This window comes from Daldinia vernicosa, assembly GCF_022497035.1.
Source record: "Daldinia vernicosa strain CBS 139.73 unplaced genomic scaffold F5Y00scaffold_60, whole genome shotgun sequence".
NCBI classification, from domain to species: Eukaryota; Fungi; Ascomycota; class Sordariomycetes; order Xylariales; family Hypoxylaceae; genus Daldinia; species Daldinia vernicosa.
In genome coordinates this window covers 124,866-143,079 of record NW_025953976.1, presented here as the reverse complement: position 1 = coordinate 143,079, position 18,214 = coordinate 124,866, and the positions used below count along the sequence as shown (strand labels likewise).

At 47.4% G+C, this 18,214-nt stretch overlaps 4 protein-coding genes across 4 annotated transcripts; 3 read left to right on the top strand and 1 right to left on the bottom strand.

The window, feature by feature from the left end:
- Window positions 1-3,616: 3,616 nt before the first annotated feature.
- F5Y00DRAFT_246989 (uncharacterized protein) lies at window positions 3,617-9,511 on the bottom strand. Its single transcript, XM_048009233.1, has 3 exons — window positions 8,998-9,511; window positions 4,827-8,946; window positions 3,617-4,770 (listed from the first exon to the last, which is right to left on the bottom strand). Exons 1-3 carry the CDS (start codon window positions 9,372-9,374, stop codon window positions 3,868-3,870), a joined length of 5,400 nt encoding a protein of 1,799 aa, XP_047861128.1. The 5' UTR covers window positions 9,375-9,511; the 3' UTR covers window positions 3,617-3,867.
- A 936-nt stretch (window positions 9,512-10,447) lies between these two features.
- Window positions 10,448-11,677, top strand: F5Y00DRAFT_246988 (SGNH hydrolase). Its single transcript, XM_048009232.1, has 4 exons — window positions 10,448-10,588; window positions 10,663-10,759; window positions 10,831-10,955; window positions 11,049-11,677. Exons 1-4 carry the CDS (start codon window positions 10,583-10,585, stop codon window positions 11,583-11,585), a joined length of 765 nt encoding a protein of 254 aa, XP_047861127.1. The 5' UTR covers window positions 10,448-10,582; the 3' UTR covers window positions 11,586-11,677.
- A 1,237-nt stretch (window positions 11,678-12,914) lies between these two features.
- Window positions 12,915-15,463, top strand: F5Y00DRAFT_179978 (uncharacterized protein). The gene is made up of 2 exons (XM_048004991.1): window positions 12,915-13,314; window positions 13,376-15,463. The coding sequence occupies exons 1-2, from the start codon at window positions 13,122-13,124 to the stop codon at window positions 15,058-15,060; spliced, it is 1,878 nt and encodes a 625-aa protein (XP_047861126.1). The 5' UTR covers window positions 12,915-13,121; the 3' UTR covers window positions 15,061-15,463.
- A 49-nt stretch (window positions 15,464-15,512) lies between these two features.
- F5Y00DRAFT_246983 (TMP-TENI-domain-containing protein) lies at window positions 15,513-17,659 on the top strand. The gene is made up of 4 exons (XM_048009231.1): window positions 15,513-15,844; window positions 15,935-16,070; window positions 16,137-16,730; window positions 16,793-17,659. Exons 1-4 carry the CDS (start codon window positions 15,559-15,561, stop codon window positions 17,346-17,348), a joined length of 1,572 nt encoding a protein of 523 aa, XP_047861125.1. The 5' UTR covers window positions 15,513-15,558; the 3' UTR covers window positions 17,349-17,659.
- Window positions 17,660-18,214: the final 555 nt, after the last annotated feature.

Below are 18,214 nucleotides of genomic sequence, written 5' to 3'. Positions count from 1 at the left end.
CAAGTTTGTTGACATCCGGATTAAAGGATACATTACTATCATTCCTCAATATTGTAAGTACATCTTTCTACTATTCATTTGCTTCTCTTGTCCATTCTACCTTCAACTCCTGCTCGCGTGTCTGCCGTACATACATCCTCCCCTTCACCTTCATCTTCACCTTCATCGCACTCTACCTCCCCAGCCTTCGCATCTATATACAACCCAATTCTTAACACGTCGCACTCTTCTTCTTCTTCTCAAGTTCACAAGGTTTCTTTACACCAGTATCTTTCAATCAGATCCCTTGTTTATTTCCCAAACCACCCAAACCATCCAAACCACTCATCCTTATTTTACATTGACCATCCTTTCGCTCCCTCTCCTATAACAATTACTCACATCAAAACTAGTCATCTCTTTTGTGGATTTTGTTCCTCCGATAATATCATATCAGCATTCCAAACTTCAAACACTGTTCAAAAGACCGGTAAGTCTTTTCTTTTCTTTCTTCTATCCCCGGTCGCGTGGTCTTGTATCTTGTCTGCCTGGTGGCATACCATATACCACTGTATAACATACCGTCTACCCACCTACAACACACTCCTTCCTAACCTTCCTATTATCCACATACTTCTACCCCTATTGCTTTCTCTTTAGCACTATGGAATACTGTTTGATATTCTTTCATACTTTATATACATTACCAGTCTTAATCAATGTCAAGACTATTCACTAACAATCCCAACTACAGGACTCAACAGTGTCGACATGATTTCCGAGAAGGAACAGAACGTCGCGCCTGGCGTGGCCATCCACGAGCTACCTGGTTCGCCTGTTACGCCTGGTAACACTACCGAGACTTGGCGCAAGTATCTCGGCTGGATTTATTCCACTTCTCCTTCCGAGGCTCGACAGCCTGCTACCCCCCAGCTTCAGCAGGCAACTCTGCCTCAGGGTTATCAGCAGGCTGTTTACTTCGCCGACATGGATCCCAAGGCTCAGGATCCCCATGCTGTCTATCGTCGCACGGGTAAGTACTGGATGTTCTTAAGACTACCACTCGGTCTTCCTATTGTTGTGATGTAACTAACTGACATTCACCAGACCGCCAGAAACTCTTGATTCGAATCTGCCGTGCCCTTTCGGTTACAGTGGTGGTCCTCGCCTTTGGAGTGATCATTGGTATGTGCATAGACAAGACACAATCATCGTGCGGCACTTGTTCATGGCTAACTATTTCTTAGCCGACTTGTATGCCAGCAGCCATCACAACGGCGTTCCTCAGTCGGAGAAGCATCGCCGAGAGGTCACTGGCTACGGAGAGTATCCTGATCTCACCGTGACTCCTTTCATGCCCACTGCTGGTGATATGAACGCCACTGTGACTGATTACCTTACCACTCTGTCTCACTCCCATGTCATTGTCCCTGTTACCGTCGAGACATCTGTCACCGGTTCTTCTTCAGTGGGTACCAATGTCACCCAGCTTCTGAACAGTACCACTCTTTCGGCAACCGCAACTGTTAGTCTGTCCACCGGTATCCCCAATGCCACGGTCACTTCTACAGGCTCTCCGTCTGAGCAGTCTTATCCTGCCAAGACGACCCTGTCCGAAATCACTGGTCGACCTACCAGCTGGTACTTTGGTAACAGCACGTCTCCGTCTCAGTATGCAGGCACTGGAACTGGCACTGGATTGTTCACTGCTCCCACTGTTGTCGATGTCACTGTGACTGTTTCTCCTATCCCAGTCTTGACCACCGGAGCCACAGCTGCCATGAACATCTCTGGTTCTTCCTCTTGTTCTCAATCTGACTCCTCGACTGGTGTTCATAACACTACCAGCACCCGTCCTACGGTTTACCAAACTGTCACCGAGACTTGGACTTCTGACAACTGCACCCTGGACGCCTCAAAGACTTCTTCTATCTCTAAGGCCTCGTCTTCTATTGTGACTACAACCGCTGGGTATGTAACATTATTTCCTCCTCTATCGAGAATAAAACTAACATGCCACTTACAGTACTGATGCCATGTCTGCAAGCACCTCGGGAGCAATCGAGTCCAACACTCAGGCTGTGGCAACCCCAGTTTCCCAATCTGACTCGAGCTCTTCAGAGATTTACACCAGCACTGAGACCGAGACCGTGACTCCTATTGTTACTCTTGAGAAGACTACCAGTGTTTCAGAGACTCCCCTTGGTACCATTACCATTCACGTATCCCTGGAATCTACTGCCACTCAGACTGGTTCTCAGACTGGTATTCCTACCCCGTCCCCTGGAACTTGCGGCGCAAAGGAAACTGAGACTACCACCGTTGTCATCTTCTCGACTGTGTATGCTAACTCCGCCTCGACCAACACTGCCTCTGCCAGCACTGTGGCCAGCACCACTGAGAGCAGCACTTCTTACGTCGTGTCTCCCGGTGTCCCTTATACCTACGAGAGCTCTCAAAACACAACTGTGATGACGTCGACGATGACTTCTACATCAACCTCGACTATTTCTCTGAACACTACCCAGACTGTCTCGGTTGGTTGGAACACTACTAGCACATCTGGTGTTGAGGCTGTTAGCACTTCTTCCGGTTCCACTCCTTGCACCCACACCGTTCTCGTGACTGCCAGTCCCAACTCGACTGTATCTGCTGCCCACTCGTCATCTGTGGTTCCTAAGGTTTCTTCCTCCACTACTGATGATTCCGACTTCATTGTGAGCACTCTGATCAGCACCATGATCACCACTTACAGTCTGCACCCGCACTCCGTGATGGATATCAGCACCCAGTCTTATCCTACTGCATCTGCGGTCGTCACATTCCACCCCTTTGCAGTCAACGGTACAGGCAATGGCACCTCCAACTCCAACACCTCGGTGCCCGAGAACATCCCTCTTGGCCCCGCCTCCCCGGACTCAGTTGTTCCCTTGAACTTCACCTTTTCAAGCAGCACTAGTCACCCGCGTCCCACCTCTTCCGCTATTGAGTCCAGCGGTGCTAACTCAAAGGCCGGTTCCAACATGCGCCCCCGGGATTCGGAGAGCAGCTTTGACGCAATGACCTGTGCCGTGATGCTATCCACCGTGGTGGCCATTCTCCTCTCAATCTAAGGACGAGCGGCACATCAAACAATTTTGGCTGATACAATCCTATGTTCACAAGATGCCACACGACGCACACTACATTCCAATGTCTAGTGGGCCTTCGCATATGCCATGGGGGCTTTTCTAACCCCATCGACTCAGAGACACAGATACAAATGACAACTCTGTCACATCGGCATGGAACGGCATATCCAACTTGAGGAGGAACAATAAAACAGGATTCTGATCTCTTTTCTCTTTCCTTTTCTTCGAGTTTTCTCATCGCAACTAACATGGCCTAATGATTTGATATGACGTGCTGCTTTTTGCGGGGGTTTTCTCTTTTCAGGTGTAATAAAAAAAATCAGGATGGATCGGAAGGAACTTTGTTACTAGCAGGTTAGGAAAGGCAGGCCATGCCACTGATATCCTCTGCTCTTTTGTACCTTTGCACTCTCGTAATACGAAATTCTCTATTATTAAATCTTTTGCTCTTCGTGCATCTCCATGTAATTCCAAATTGAACAACAATGAATGAATGACTTAACATTCCCGTATAAAGCTCTTGAGGTTCTTAGCTACCATTCGTATTAACAGAATTTTACAGTAATCATCAAAATTGGGAGTGAAGTCCTTCCTATTAACCTAGGTGTGTTGGACTGGGTAGGTATAGCAGGCCTTACTTGGGAGGCACAGATAGTTTCTTATCGTAATAACCTTGAATTTCTTCCGTCTCCTTGTCACAGTGCAGAGACAGACAATATTGCTACAACTCGTTCTGGTCAAATATTATTTACATTTTTTACTGTAACATAGCATCCAAACTCTCTCCCAGAACCCCTTCGATGCCCACGATCCAGCGATGCGTCTCACGTTCCACATCCTCGTCGTCATCATCTTGCAGCTCGCTAATGTAAGGGAGCATCTCCGGTAACATAGATAGCCACTCCTCGCCCAACCTATTTGTGAGAGCCTGTTCGCATTTGACGGCTGCAAGACGAATTGACGCCTTTTCTGAGCGTAAATGTTTTAGTAAAGCACTGTTCAACTCCTTTTGATGTTCCTGGGAATCGGCCGCGGCGGCAAGTTCGACAATGGCCGGGATAAAGTCTTCCGCTAAGTTGATAGAAGAAGCATGGGTGAACTGAGTGGCTAGAGTAGGCGCTATTGCGTTAAAGTGTGCTGGGGCTTGCCAAAAGTCATCTTGATCATGCTCGAAAGATTTGGCGAGGGTGTGTAGCACTCTCTTCCATAAATCACGTTCCTCTGCCTTCTTCAGACTTGCGGTACGGAGAACATCGACAGCGCTGTCAATGATATAGGATGCGTAGCTGGTAACGATAGATTTCAGGCTGCCGAAGAAGGATAATAGGAACCCGTAGACACTTAATAGACGAAGGCTTCTGCCTGTAGTATCCTTCTTTGGTAGTGAAACAGCCCAGTCCATCAGCTGTGAGAAGATGGGCCGGAAGGCTGCATCGTTAAGTTTGTATATCATCTTCAGCGCAACATCGTTGGTAGCTTCTTCGATGCGAAGCATTTGTCGCAAGAAATCCTCGCTGACCTCGCTCTTGGATAGTTCTGATCTACGTAGGTCGAAGGCACTGAGGAATATACCTGAAAGGGAACCAACATTCTTGGAGATATCTGCCTTTGAATGCTTGTCAATTGCAACTCCGAGAATGTTAATATATTCTCGTGTAGCCTATTATTACTGTTAGCTTTAGGACGACGGCGATGCGATGTGATATATCAACTTACGGCGGGACCAGAGTCTTTTGTGGTGGCCCAATTTTGTTCCAGGGCGGAAAAAAGTATCTTGGCATCGACCCGTGTAGCAAGTAATCGCAAACATTGAAGCCTAGCATCATTGGCTTCATTGCCTAGGTTAGCACTAGCAGATTTGCTAGAAACGGCCAAAAGTTGCCCTAGGTAGGCGCCAGAGAGCATATAGGGGAGATGCTGTGCCAATGCTGCTATGAATGCGTAGCTAGCATTGTGGAGTGCGTCCCTAGGTACCTCGGTTTTGATGCTTTCCGTTATATACGAGAGAGCTTTCGGGATGGCGGATGGTAGGACGGGTACAATGCCATCCTGAAGAACGTCGACCAGGGAAGCCAAGCAAAGTAAAGCCATGACACGGAGTTTATCGTCATCTTGGCCTAAACATTGGTCGCTGGCAATCGTTGAGGCAGCTGCAGTAACAGCTTCCGGGTCCTTCTTTCCGTACTTCTCTGAGATCTTGTCTACACAGCCTACCGCTATGTGCTTGTAAGCCATATCATCAGATACTCTAATGATAGCTGTTAGGTGAGGCAGGAATGCGAGCAAAGCCGCCCTAGAGTTAGCATCTCCTTGGCTCTCCTCGTCGATTCGAACCTCAACAGCCCGGAGGACTTTTCGACGTAAGACAGTATCGGGCCGATCCAGAAGTGTTTCGACGGCTTTGATAAATTCTCCAATGGAAAGGAGGTTTAGAAGCTTCGAAAGTGCCTCACCACAGCGGTTATACAGATTCTTCTGCTGCTTTAACGAGTCCGCTAGAATTAAGAGGTCTTCTAGTAGAGTTGAATAGAGCTCGCGGACTTTAGAAGCCTCCATGTCATCTCGTTCAGTAAGCTTGGCGATTTGCGTGGTAAGCTTCCTACTAGATAAAAGATGTGGAACAAGACCCAGCTGGCGAAACCCGATTTTGAGAGGATCTCGGTCGCCTTGTTCACTCGCACCAAGAAGCACGGCAGAGAGATTAGGTCTCGGCTGGAATATGTCCCCAATAAGGTTGAGCAGTTTTATCAAAGAATGGAGCTGGACTTCGACTGGGAAATAGTTGAAGACTTCGGTAGCAAATGATAACACCTGATCGGTAGTACCATACATGTTTGTAAGCATGGCCAAGAGCGCAAATAGGAATTCTTCAGCACCGAGCGTCTCTACAAGGGAGACGAATAACCCAAGTCTTCGATGAGATGGTATATGTTCATACGCGGTCGCAAAACTGAGCAAAAGCTCAGAGGCTCCTGCTAGCGGACTGATCTTTCCTTTACGGAGTGATTGGATAAGTGGTGGCACGACCTCCTTGACTGTCTGGTTGATCACATGAGCAGAGTAATCATCGCTCTGGCGGAGTACCGAGCCTCCCATATGTGTGAAGATCGGCATCACACTATTAAGTACCAAGTCTGGAGCGACGTTTGCTAAGCGCGCGACAAGTAGGAGTGCAGTATTTTGCACTGACGGGCTCGATGATTTCTGAATGCAATTGACAAGCAGATCACCGTGTCCACCCGTGCTATCGATCTTCAACGACTTATCGTGCTTGTACGCAGGGACCATAGCCAGTAAACTCCGAAGAATCAGATTCTGAAGATACCCAAGTTCTGAACCGACAAGAACTCTGAAATGTTGCAGTTCTGAAAGGGCATTGAAAAGAGCGTTGAGTAGTTCCGGGTGCTTTTCAGGCTCGGACCCCTCGACAAGTTGTAACACAAAGGTCACTTGCCTGAGTACCGCGCTCAACTCTGGGGTTGGTTGCGTACCAAGTCCCCGATGGGTTTCCGAGGAACTGGTTCTCCTCCGCTTGCCTGATGGGGGTTCGGTAGCCATCTTTGCTGCTGGCTGCAAAGACTCTAGGAAGAACAGGAGGATATCGGTCGTGAGTTCAACATTTCTTAGAAGATTGGCAGCTTCACTAGAGACTACACCACCATCACTAGATAGGTCGTCCTGGGACAACTCAAGCATACGTTTGGCAACCATGTGCCTCGCTTCCGTTTTCATAGAGGGCCATGAATTCTGAATGCGCGAGAAAATAACGCGGAGGAGGTTTAGCCTAGTTAGCAGTTGCTTAGACCCCACAACATCTAACAAGAATTCTAAGCCATCTTTATCGTTTGGAAGTACAATTTCGACAGAGCTTTGATCAAAGGCTGACTCTTCGATTCCGTCCTGAGAGCAGATACGCGTAGCATCTTCGGAAGACAAGGAAGCCCACCATTTGAGTAGTGGTAAGAGCAACTGGGTACGGGTAGTGCCCGATACGCCCTTAATCTGGTTTAGAGACGCGAGAAGGCGAATCTTGAGAGTCATTAGTGGCGTGTGGATCGTGTGGGAAGCGAGGAAAGTCAGCACAGAGCGTCTCGTTCCATGAGAAAGGTGGCTCTTCTTATCCTTATTTTCATCAGTCGGAGTTTTCGAGCTACTATTCAATACGCTCTGCAGAACTTCGACAACGTAATCGGCGCTTAATACGCATTCCTCGAGGCTAGGGGTAATGGCATTCCGTAGTAGTTTGTGACAGACGTCTACTGTCGTCCAAACCGATGCGTCAGCATTATCGTACAGAAGATTGTCAGCCCAGCGTGTGCAGTTTTCAGATTTAACTAGTTCTTGGAATGAGGTTTCTAGCACGGTGACTAGGTCTGCGGCAGCGCGTCGTACTCTTTTCGACGGATCATTCAATCCCGCCAGGGTATATGGTAAGAGAGCCTGGAAATCTATGCTACCGCAATCGCTGCTCTTTAGGCGTAATTTTGCCATATCCAGAGCTGCGACACGAGCTAAGACGGGATATGGCCCGCACCATATTCGCATAAGGAACGTGAAGAAAAAGGGGGTTTCGTTTGCTAATTTATGCTGTATAGGTGCAAATTCCTCGAAAGCTTTAAGGTTATCTGGCTCTGTAAGACCGGAAAGGAAAACAGAACATAGATCCGTGAAAATATCAAAAGTATTAGCTCGTAGACACGAATCCGATGATGAGACCGATAAGTTGCTCACTCGCTGAAGGGCAGATTTGAAGTCTTCGACGGGCACGGGTGTTGATATTTCATTATCCACCATTGCAACATCTTGTTGAGGCTCGATCGCAAGTCGTCTCGCTTGAAGATTCGTACCAAGCCTCAGCTCTAGCGCATCCACATCAATTTCAGTCTCATTGATTGCTTTAACGAAGATTTTCCCAGAGTCCGTCTCTAATTGAGAGAGCTTGATGATTATGGATGCGAGGGCCTTTCGAACCTCTCCTTGTGTATCAATGCTGTCCTCGACTTTATGAGCTGCTAATAATAGACTCTTGAAAACGACTGCTCTCTGTTGGTCGTTAAGAGTAGAGCCCAAGAGCAGTGACTCAACTACCGATAAACCCTTTGTGTCGCCTTTCTTGTGGGCCCTCTCGACCAAAGCTAGACAGAGTCCATTTGCTAATTTCCCAATGCTGTGTTCTCTGCTGATATCAGTAAGGAGGCCAGACAGATTCGGAATTTTAAGCAGCGCCCTTGTTACTTTTCCTGACATTTGCTTTGCAGAACGGTACTGGGCAAGGATCGAGAGACAAACAAGACCAGGACGGAGAGACTCGGTAGTCCATCCAGCAACGAGCTGGTCCATCAAGGCACTGATAGCAGCATCGTCGAGGTCACCCTTCGCTACGAAAACAGAAATCACCATATAGCAAGCTATCTGCAGACTAGGGACCTTGTGCATTACTAACGCGTCGCCAAGAGTTGGACCAATCTGGTGTAAGAGAGTCTGATCATTGCTTCGTTGGATACTGCGGCGACCGGATCGCATCCTGTCTAGCATGCCATTCACTGCTTCGGTCATAATACCGCCCCAGAATGATATTAAAGCAGGATAGTGTTGTTGAGCCCTGCAGGCATCCAGGGTGTATGTCGAGAGCGCAGCAAGGAAGTCTGGATGGTGTGTAGCTTGATGAACGAGAACAGATCTCGGCGGCTGGGTCAAGGATCGAACGTAGGGATCTAAGAACTTGTACACCTGCGGTATCGTACTCGGGAGGATAGAAAGGAGAGTTACAAAGGCCGGGATAGTATGGTACGGTAAAAATGTCGAAATGAGCATGGCCGTGTTATATTCGTGAATCCTATTGTAATGTTAAAATTCGGATTCAGTAGTACATACTCTGCAAGCCTACCTGAACCTCCTAATAAGCCATTCTATTGCCTTGATAGTTGGCATGAGCCTTATCCGCGCGCCAGCTAGGTGAAGAAAGGAGTCTATTTTCTTGTCGAGTTCTGCATTCTCGGCGGCAGTCATCTGAGTCCGGTCCTCATTTTGGCTTTGCTCGCTGAATATAGTAGCGCCAAAGGGCATAAATCGCGAATCTAGTTGGCATAGCTCTTCATATCCTTGGTAGCAGATACTGTATAAGGTCTGGAAATTTTGTGACGCGGCAACTCGCGGCTCGAATATTAACGACTTCGAATGTGCAGCTTTTTGCGCCTTGATATCAAGTGTCGACTTTGAATTCGCAGCGATCTGCGCGAGTTGCGCAGCCAATGCTGTCGTCATCTTGGTGTTCGTACTGGCAGCGCACTTATTTCCATCAGAAAATCCTGGCCTCGAGAATTGGGAGTTGGGAGTTTCCGTGGCTAACAGGCGCGCATTCGATTATCTGCCGGGAGACTTTTCGTGATTTGCAATTGAACTTTTCTCCCAAAATTTTAGCGGGGAGTAAAGTTTCCTAAGTAGAGGCGTTTGCCGATAAGAGGTTTGGCGAATCAAATAATATAGATAATAAAGAGTTCCACTTTTACCAACTTCTAATGTCTTACAATTTCCGAATTAAGCGCCAACAACTTACAAGATCATGTACCTATGTACCTATCCTATAGAAAAATTATGTGCACTTCCTTGCTGAAGAAATGTAGGTGGCTTTCGCTTCCTTCTAATGACGAGCTTGGTAACGTCATTACGTATAAGGGTTTAGGCTATTCTTTTTTTTCAGTGTTGTAATCTTGCGTCGAGATAATGTACGTTGTCATCACTCCCTATGTATCAAGTATAGAAGCGGCAGTCTTTTTATTAGCTGTTATCTATATTGTTGTTCTTACCATTGCTTTTTATGCTACGATCTCCTTTTGGAAGCTTCACCTAACATATTTTAATACGACAAGATGATGTAGCTTGGCTAGACCCGTAAATATCATGTAGACATACGAATTGGTATTATTAAGTATTAGTTGGTTGGCGAGGATCTAGTTAATCTAAACTCGATACTATAACCAACCATCACATGTTAACGAAAGGAGCAAACTTCGTGAAAACCTCCTGATGAATATATTGAAAATGGGACGACAGTGGAACATTGGTAGTATTGGGCATTAACGAAACCTGAATATAAAGCATGTTGGTATTAGAAGAAATGTAAACTCTTCAAGCTTAAACAGTTACGGGGCCGAAAGGATATATTATTATACGGCGGAAATCGAGAAGAGGTCATTATTTCTAACCCCTGATTGGCGGGTGCGTTCCAGTTCCAACGCCTTCGGTAGAAATACTCCCGCAGTGATCGGGCCGTACCTACCTATCTACCTGCCTACCTATGCATGCGTTACGGGTAGTCGACCAACTCTCCCCTCATCTTTCTGTCCACTATTTTAGCTCGAGTTTGTCCCAGTACCTAGGCAGTTTGTGGTTTGTGGGTGTGGCTAGCTTCAATCTCAACCTCGCTACTAGTACTGAGCAACTTACATTCTTCTAAGTCTTCAGATGAAACCATGGCTGTGAGTATCACGACATATCCTCCCTTTCTTACTCTCAAGTTCACACTTCGGAATCTAATGTAGTTATGGGATAGAAACCATATAATCAAGTGGTCCTTTTTGGGGATTCGCTCTTCCAAGGCGCTAGCGAAGTTCAAGGTGGCTTCTCGTTTCAAGGTGCCCTACAAAGTCGTATGTCATCACATTCCCAGACAAGCTTATCGTACTTATTTCTGAATTGTTTATTTCTGAATCGTCCATAGAGTGTATGCGACACCTAGACGTGATCAATAGAGGATTTTCCGGTTATAATACCAAGAATGCCTTGCAATTGCTTCCGCAGATATTCTTGCCGCCGTCACCCTCGAATCCGAGGATAGAGTACCTTGTAAGTGACGATATTCGCTTGTCTGTCCGAGTTGTTGTTCGTTGTGCGCCTAGTGTTTTCATGCTTGCAGAGTCTGATGATTGCATATTACAGCTGGTCTTGTTAGGTGCGAATGATGCGTGCATCGATATTCCGACCAACACTCAGGGCATTCCAATGGATCAATATAAGGAGAACTTGACTAAGATAATCACTCACGAATACATTCAAGCCCACGACCCCAAGATCCTGCTTGTTACTCCCCCTCCTATCGATGAAATCCGAATTACCGAGCTTGACCTGGCCCTCGGACATCCGCAGGCAACGCGGCAAGCGGCCGTTAGCGCTGCTTACTCTGAGACGGCTAGAAAGGTGGCGGCGGAAATTCCTGGGGTGGTGCTTATCGACCTCCAGAAGGCTATCCTGGATAAAGCTACCTCCTTAACGGCGGACTTCGACGCGGGCGGGTCTCCCTTAGGATATCCTGGAGGTAAAAGAGGCGCCTTGGAGCAACTTTTGCCGGATGGACTACATATGAGCGGAGATGCTTACAAGGTCTTATTTGACATTGTCAAGCCACACATCGGCCCATTCCCAGAGAAGCAGGGAGTTTTCCCAGATTGGCGAGTGCTCAACCCTGGGACGTTGTAATAGTTCATACATAGATATGACATACATACCTTAGGTATGTACAGTAGAAGACCCTCGGGGTTTTTTAACAATAATAGCCTAGATTGCCCAAATGCGACTTTCCTACATGGAACTTGTGCAAGTGATGATTATCTACATATGTAGTTGTAAAAGGCTGAAAACCGTAAAACATGCAAGACATACATTACATGCTTATTGCATTAGGGGAATCGAAGTTGTTATTCGGAGATTTTATTGTAGGGTTCCTGGCTTGGTAGGTACACTGATGTCAGCATCAGCCCAGTCAGCAGCCGCTTGGCCAGTGCATTAGGAAATAAATATCTGTAGATGGGTACCTAGCCTTAGGTAACTTAGCTGCTTAGGTACAAAAGTATGTACCTAATGTGGTTTCGTGGTTTTGTGGTACGTACCTCTTAGAGACATAGAAAGTTGATGCGCGCTAAGGAAATCCAATGGTGGGTAAGTGCCTGCGAACGTGAACGGCCACTGCTACTCTGAACCGCCATCCATTTTTATGAGAATCCGTAACCTACAAGCAGTCATCATCCAAACCTCCAAAACCTCAGTTTTAGCAACCGCCCTGTTCCCTGAAGTTCCCGCCTTCTTCCATAATTTTATTTCCTTTTTCTCTTTTTTTTGCCTTGCACCGCATTTTACAAGGTAGCTAACCTGCTTTGATACTCCATCTTGTTATCCGCCCAATATATCCATCTCGTGTGCCGTCCTGAAATTTAGGACACCGATTGAATTGTTTCCTTTTTCCTCAGTCGCTCTACCTGGCTTCGCCTTCGATTACTTAAAAAATCCTACGCCCGTAGATCACCTGCGAAACCCGGTCGCCACCGCCGATTAGACGAACTTGACGTCCTCCATCATCTACAAAGAGTTGGATTGGCGTGTAACTTAAGTTTGTGATTGTAATATATTGTTGCTACGCCGACCTCGTCTTTGGTGCTACGAGAATTGTCTCGTCCTTCTCAACCGCAAAATATTCTCGAGCAGATTCTCTAACGATAAGGTCGCTTGATCGATACTGCAAATTAATACCGCTTTACCGCGTCGTCCGTTCCATATCTCCGCCGGAAGCCCTCGTGTTTCGACCTTGAACAACCTCTCGACCATTAAATATCAACATATACTAAGACTAGAACATAGTAATATTGCCCTACACAGTAACCCGCAAAGTGACCATTCGGTCCTCTGCGATGAGGAGGTGGTGGTGGTGGACTCCGTCTTTCACATACTAAGGATAGAGGTCGCATCAATTCGAACGGGGAGTCGATTGCGCCGCAGAGCACCTTTTATAGAATTATACATGAAGTCGATGGGCTACAGTTTGGCACATCATCACAATTTGATGATACGAGTCGGCCATCCAAGCTTCTCAAAAGTCGACTTGTTGGTCCCGCCGTTTCCGATCTCTATCAAAGCCCCCCTAGGCAGACCGAGCCTCTCCTTCACTGAATTTAGTCAAGTCCGTTTATCCTGTTATCAGTCTTACATACTCACGTTGTGACGTTAATAACTTGGGTTGGCATGGATCCCCGTTTCCCGGTTTCCCGTGACGAATTCTACAGTGTCCAAATGGACGTCAAGCAGATGCAGATGATACAGAATAACCATGCTGAACGAATTTCCCGGTTGGAGAAGCACCAAGCTAACGATGCTGCGATCAAATCCGTTTGGAACTCGCCGTTTCCCAGCGCTCTAAGCGGTACGCCACAGCATGGTTCGTTCTTCTTGTGTTTATCACGGATATATAGCTACTATAGATTCTAACAGCTTTTTAGGGCCACTTCAGATGCCTCCAAACGAAATTTTTGACGATTTTGAGGAGCAGGGTCAGAGCCTTCTGGGAAGTTTGCACTTGGATGCTGAGGATGAACCAACAAGACGCGGCGCAGCTTCTAGAGCGAATAGTGTTCGCTTCGATGAGAGTGCTCTCCAGGGTTCGAGCTGGGCACAAAATGGTCGCCATTCAGGCGACTTCGGTCCAATCAGACCCGGCAGCGGCCTTGGCAACCATAACATGATGGAACGCTCTCTGTCTCACAAGTCGGATGGTAGACATAGCTCTGCCGGCCATTCGGTCCACTCTCACCATTCGATCGCCTCCGGACGCGGAAGTAGCTTAGGTATAGACACTACGTTTACGCCCGCCGGTCAAGATGACGATTCGCCGATTGGGATTCCAGAGCCACCGCCGAGCCTGTTTGTGTTGGGTTCCGTGCCTTCAATCATCCGATGCTGGCTAGCTCCTAATTTTGCACACGATACTCTACTATACGCAGTCGTGTGCACTGGGTCGCAGAAGTCTGTTGTCGAATTTTCTCTGATCAAAGAATTGGACTTGACACGTGATATTCATCGCGATTTGGATGGTGTTCACCGAATTCGTTTACCCGTGTACTTGACAGAGGCAACTGTGTCTCAACCGAGTTCTCGAGGAATGAGTCCAGCTCCGCAGATACCGAGTTTGACGTGCACGTTCGAAGTAGCAGGGGTAGATCTACCCGACAATATTGACGCCAAAAAGACTATTCGCACTTTCATTGGTAGCGAGGCATTGAGAGAACATTGTGCCGATATTCTGTTCTCGCAGAATCGTATGACACTGTACAGTAGCGAGCGTGAGAAACTATCTGTACCCTTCGTACGTCCCGAAGATAATGGAATCTTCAAGCATATTCGTACGATGGCTATCTTCCCCGAGAAACCGAAGTTGAACGCCACGGCGCGCCCATTTGTCTTGGGCGAAGCCAAGTCACAAGCAACCACGGCCACGGAGTCTGACAGAGCCCAGACGAGAGAAGTGCATGGCGAAGATGACACCCGAGCACTTGCATCGCCATCTTCGGAACTAGCGAGCCAGCAGGCCGCAACTGTCGGGGCAAGTAGCTTATCAGAAAGTGGTGGTGAAAGTGAGAGGCACTACAAGGAGATGAGTAGCTCGGAGTCGGGTGCGAAGGAGTCCCAAGTTCAGCCGAATGATGCACCAAGTGACCATCAGCGGCGGTCTTCAGCGGCAGGAAGCATCTGGAATTCGTGGCGCCATGGACCTGCTCTGAATGGCAACGAACAAAAGGATGCTTCCCCGCTGAGTGGATATCAGCCTGCTGGGCGTGGGGTTCGGAGTATGAAAGTTCTGAAACCGACAAAATCGACGGCATCTTCGTCCTCAGCACGAACGGGAACGTCTTACGAACCAACTTCGGCGCCCAAAAGTAGCGTCGAACCTAGACGTAAGAGCCATGCCGGGGCAGATAGTGTCAGCAATAGCAGTAGCAGTATCCGATGGGAATCGAAGCGAACGGTGTCTAGTAGCGTGGAACCGAAGGCGAACACAACTACGCGTGAGGCTCGAAGCGCATCGGGAACGCCGCGTACTTCTGCAAATCCTATTGGTAGCGCATCGGCTTTTTCGTGGATGAGTTCGTCGGGCAAGCCAAGAACGCCGACTGCAGCAGCTGAGTAAAGAGCAGCACACTTGGACAGGAGTGAGCTCTATGAGATAACGGAGTAATGCTTGATGATGGTTTGCTGAGCTCATGTGTTAATGCTCTCTGCTATGATTCCAGTAGTTCTACTTCGTCGTAGGTAGACATGATTAGGAAAAGAATAAAAAGAAATGCCAGATAGGTAAATGACATCAGTCATACTATACGTAAATTAAACCTTAGGTAGCTAGAAGGGCTAACAAGTACCTAGTGGCTCATGAGCTTCACGTACTTGTGTGCATTAGTTCGGCCCAGACCTGACTATCAGATAGGGTGGGTATATTGATGAGAGTAACATGTGGAAATGTGGAATAAGTTGAAGACTAACCCCGCTAGTTACATACCTTAGCTGCTTAGTTACTTAATACCTATATCATACTAACGTTATAGACGGATGATTACACAATTGATGTGTAAATTGTCACAAAAGGCCTCGTCGTCACTAGCTTCTAACCAGCTTTCTTACATATTAGAAAATGCCGAAGCACGAGGTCGATTACTCGTTATATCTTGTGACAGACTCGACGCCCGCTATCCTCGGCGATGCGGATATATGCGAGGTAGTCGAAGCTGCTCTAAAGGGTGGCGTCACATGTGTTCAATACAGGGACAAGACTAGTGATACAGGTGTACTGGTATCAACGGGCCGAAAGCTACACCAGATCACCAAGAAGTACAATGTTCCGCTATTAATCAATGATCGCATAGATGTTGCGCTTGCGGTCGGTTGCGAGGGCGTGCATATCGGACAAGATGATCTCGGTAAGATGGTCTTCCCAAAGATGGTTTCCCCAAACCCATATTCCCGTGACGTAACACTTTCGTAAATCGACTGACCCAACGTCGATATAGATCTACCGACAGCTAGAAAGATCCTGGGAGAAGACGCCATTATTGGCGTTACCGTGAGCAACATTGCTGAAGTAGAGTCCGCAGCTACAGGAGGCGCTGATTATTTGGGTATCGGGACTGTGTTCGCTACATCTACGTAAGAAACCTCCAGATCATTAACCCTTACTTACCTAGGTAATGTAATTAACTAATAGCATTATAGAAAAGAAAATACAAAGAGTATTATCGGAGTAGAAGGCCTCCAGGAAATTCTACTTAGGATCGCAGCCGAGAATTGGCCCGTGAAAACGGTATGCATTGGCGGCATCAATGCATCCAACGTATCACGTGTAGTATGGCAGAGCTCCGGAAAGGGAAAGTCGCTTGACGGCGTTGCAGTCGTGAGCGCCATTATGGCAGCTCGAGACCCAGAGGCAGCCTCAAGAGAACTCCTTCAGCTAGTCAAATCACCACCTGCATTCGCAAAATCCGGCGTGACTCCAGGCCAGCAGACGAGATCGCCCCAGGAGCTGCTCGCCCTCGTACCGTTTGTTATTAAAGCCGTTAACAGCAAGAAACCGCTCTCCCATAATATGACCAACCTGGTTGTCCAGAACTTCGCTGCCAATGTTGCGCTGAGTGTGGGCGCCAGCCCTATCATGGCGAATTACGGCGAAGAGGCTAAGGATTTGGCGAAGCTGGGGGGTTCGCTGGTTATTAACATGGGCACGGTTACGCCGGACGGGTTGACGAATTACTTGAAGGCTCTCAAGGCATACAATGATGCTGGACAGCCCGTTGTGTATGATCCTGTGGGGTAAGTCTCAACATACTGTGCTTTTGAGTCTTTATATGTGGTAAGCTAACATATGTGTATAGTGCCGGCGCAACCGCTGTAAGACGATCGGCCGTCAAGACTATCCTTGGCGGCGGCTACGTCGATGTCCTTAAAGGTAATCAATCGGAGATCCTGTCTTGCGTTCCCGGGGGGTCCAACGTCCAACAACGAGGTGTGGATAGTGGCCCCGGCAACCAGAACCTCCAGGAGCTAGGATCCGCGATTAAGGAGCTGGCCCGGCTCCGCAGACATGTCGTTGTAATGACAGGGAAAACGGATCTAGTGACAGCCGGGGAGTCAGTGTTCGCGATTGAGAACGGCCACGAGTACCTAGGACTGGTGACGGGCACGGGATGTTGCTTAGGCACAGCAATCTCGGCTGCGGTCGCAGCGCACCCCAACGACAAGCTCGCCGCGACTATATCCGCGATATTGCACTACGGCATCGCGGCGGAGCTAGCAGCGGAGAGACCGGATGTCAAGGGTCCGGGCACGTTTGTCCCGGCGTTTATTGACGAGTTGTATAATGTGAGGAAAGCCACGGTTAAGGGAGATGTAGAGTGGTTAAAGAGGGCTAAGGTTACGGTGGTATCTTGAGTATCTGATTTTACTTGGATATGAGGGATATGGGATTATATAGTGGGATGCATAGACGGTGAGTTACGAGATAGTGGCTTCTATGTAATGGCCTATCCTTTTTAAAATAATTTATCCCCCGATAGATAATTTTTATCTGGTTTTGGTATACAGGCTGACAGATTTAAGGATTTGGGTCTATACCTAACATTATTGACCCCATATAATGTTGTAGACTTGTAGTATGCAGGTTCGACGTCAACCTTGGTTTAGGGGATTATCAACATACGCAAAAATACATACCCACCAACTACCTATATAATGGAACAGTCTAACTACGAGTAATTACTAATAATTATAAGTTAGGTTACACATAGTATCGATAAACTATGCCCGAGTTTACGAGGGATATTATCTGGCTGATCTCATTTTCCTAAAATGGAAAAATTCCTCGAGAAGGAAGTTCGTCCGTGCGCAGCCTTCTAGCGTTTTTATTGCGTGCATCTTCTAAAAATAACGGGTCTTATATGATTCCCCACTTTCGAGAAAAAAGTCGAAATACGTACTATTTCGAGCCTTCCTCCAAGGTGCTAAAGGGTGCTAAGGGTTGTTAAGGGTTGCTAAAGGGTATTAGGGTTCGAACCCCACGCTTTTTTCCATTTTCCTTTTTTCCTTTTTTCCTTTTTTTTTTGGTTTTTTTTTTCTTTTTTTTTTAATTTTTAAAGAAATTCCAGTAAAGGCTGGTATTCGAGTTTGTTGCCGCTGCTGGCGGGCGGGTGGGGGGGGGGGGGCCCGCGGGGCCCCCCCCCCCCCCCCCCCCCCCCCCCCACCCACAAAAAACAAAAAAAATAGCGGACAAGAGAAAAATAATAAAAAAATAAAAATAA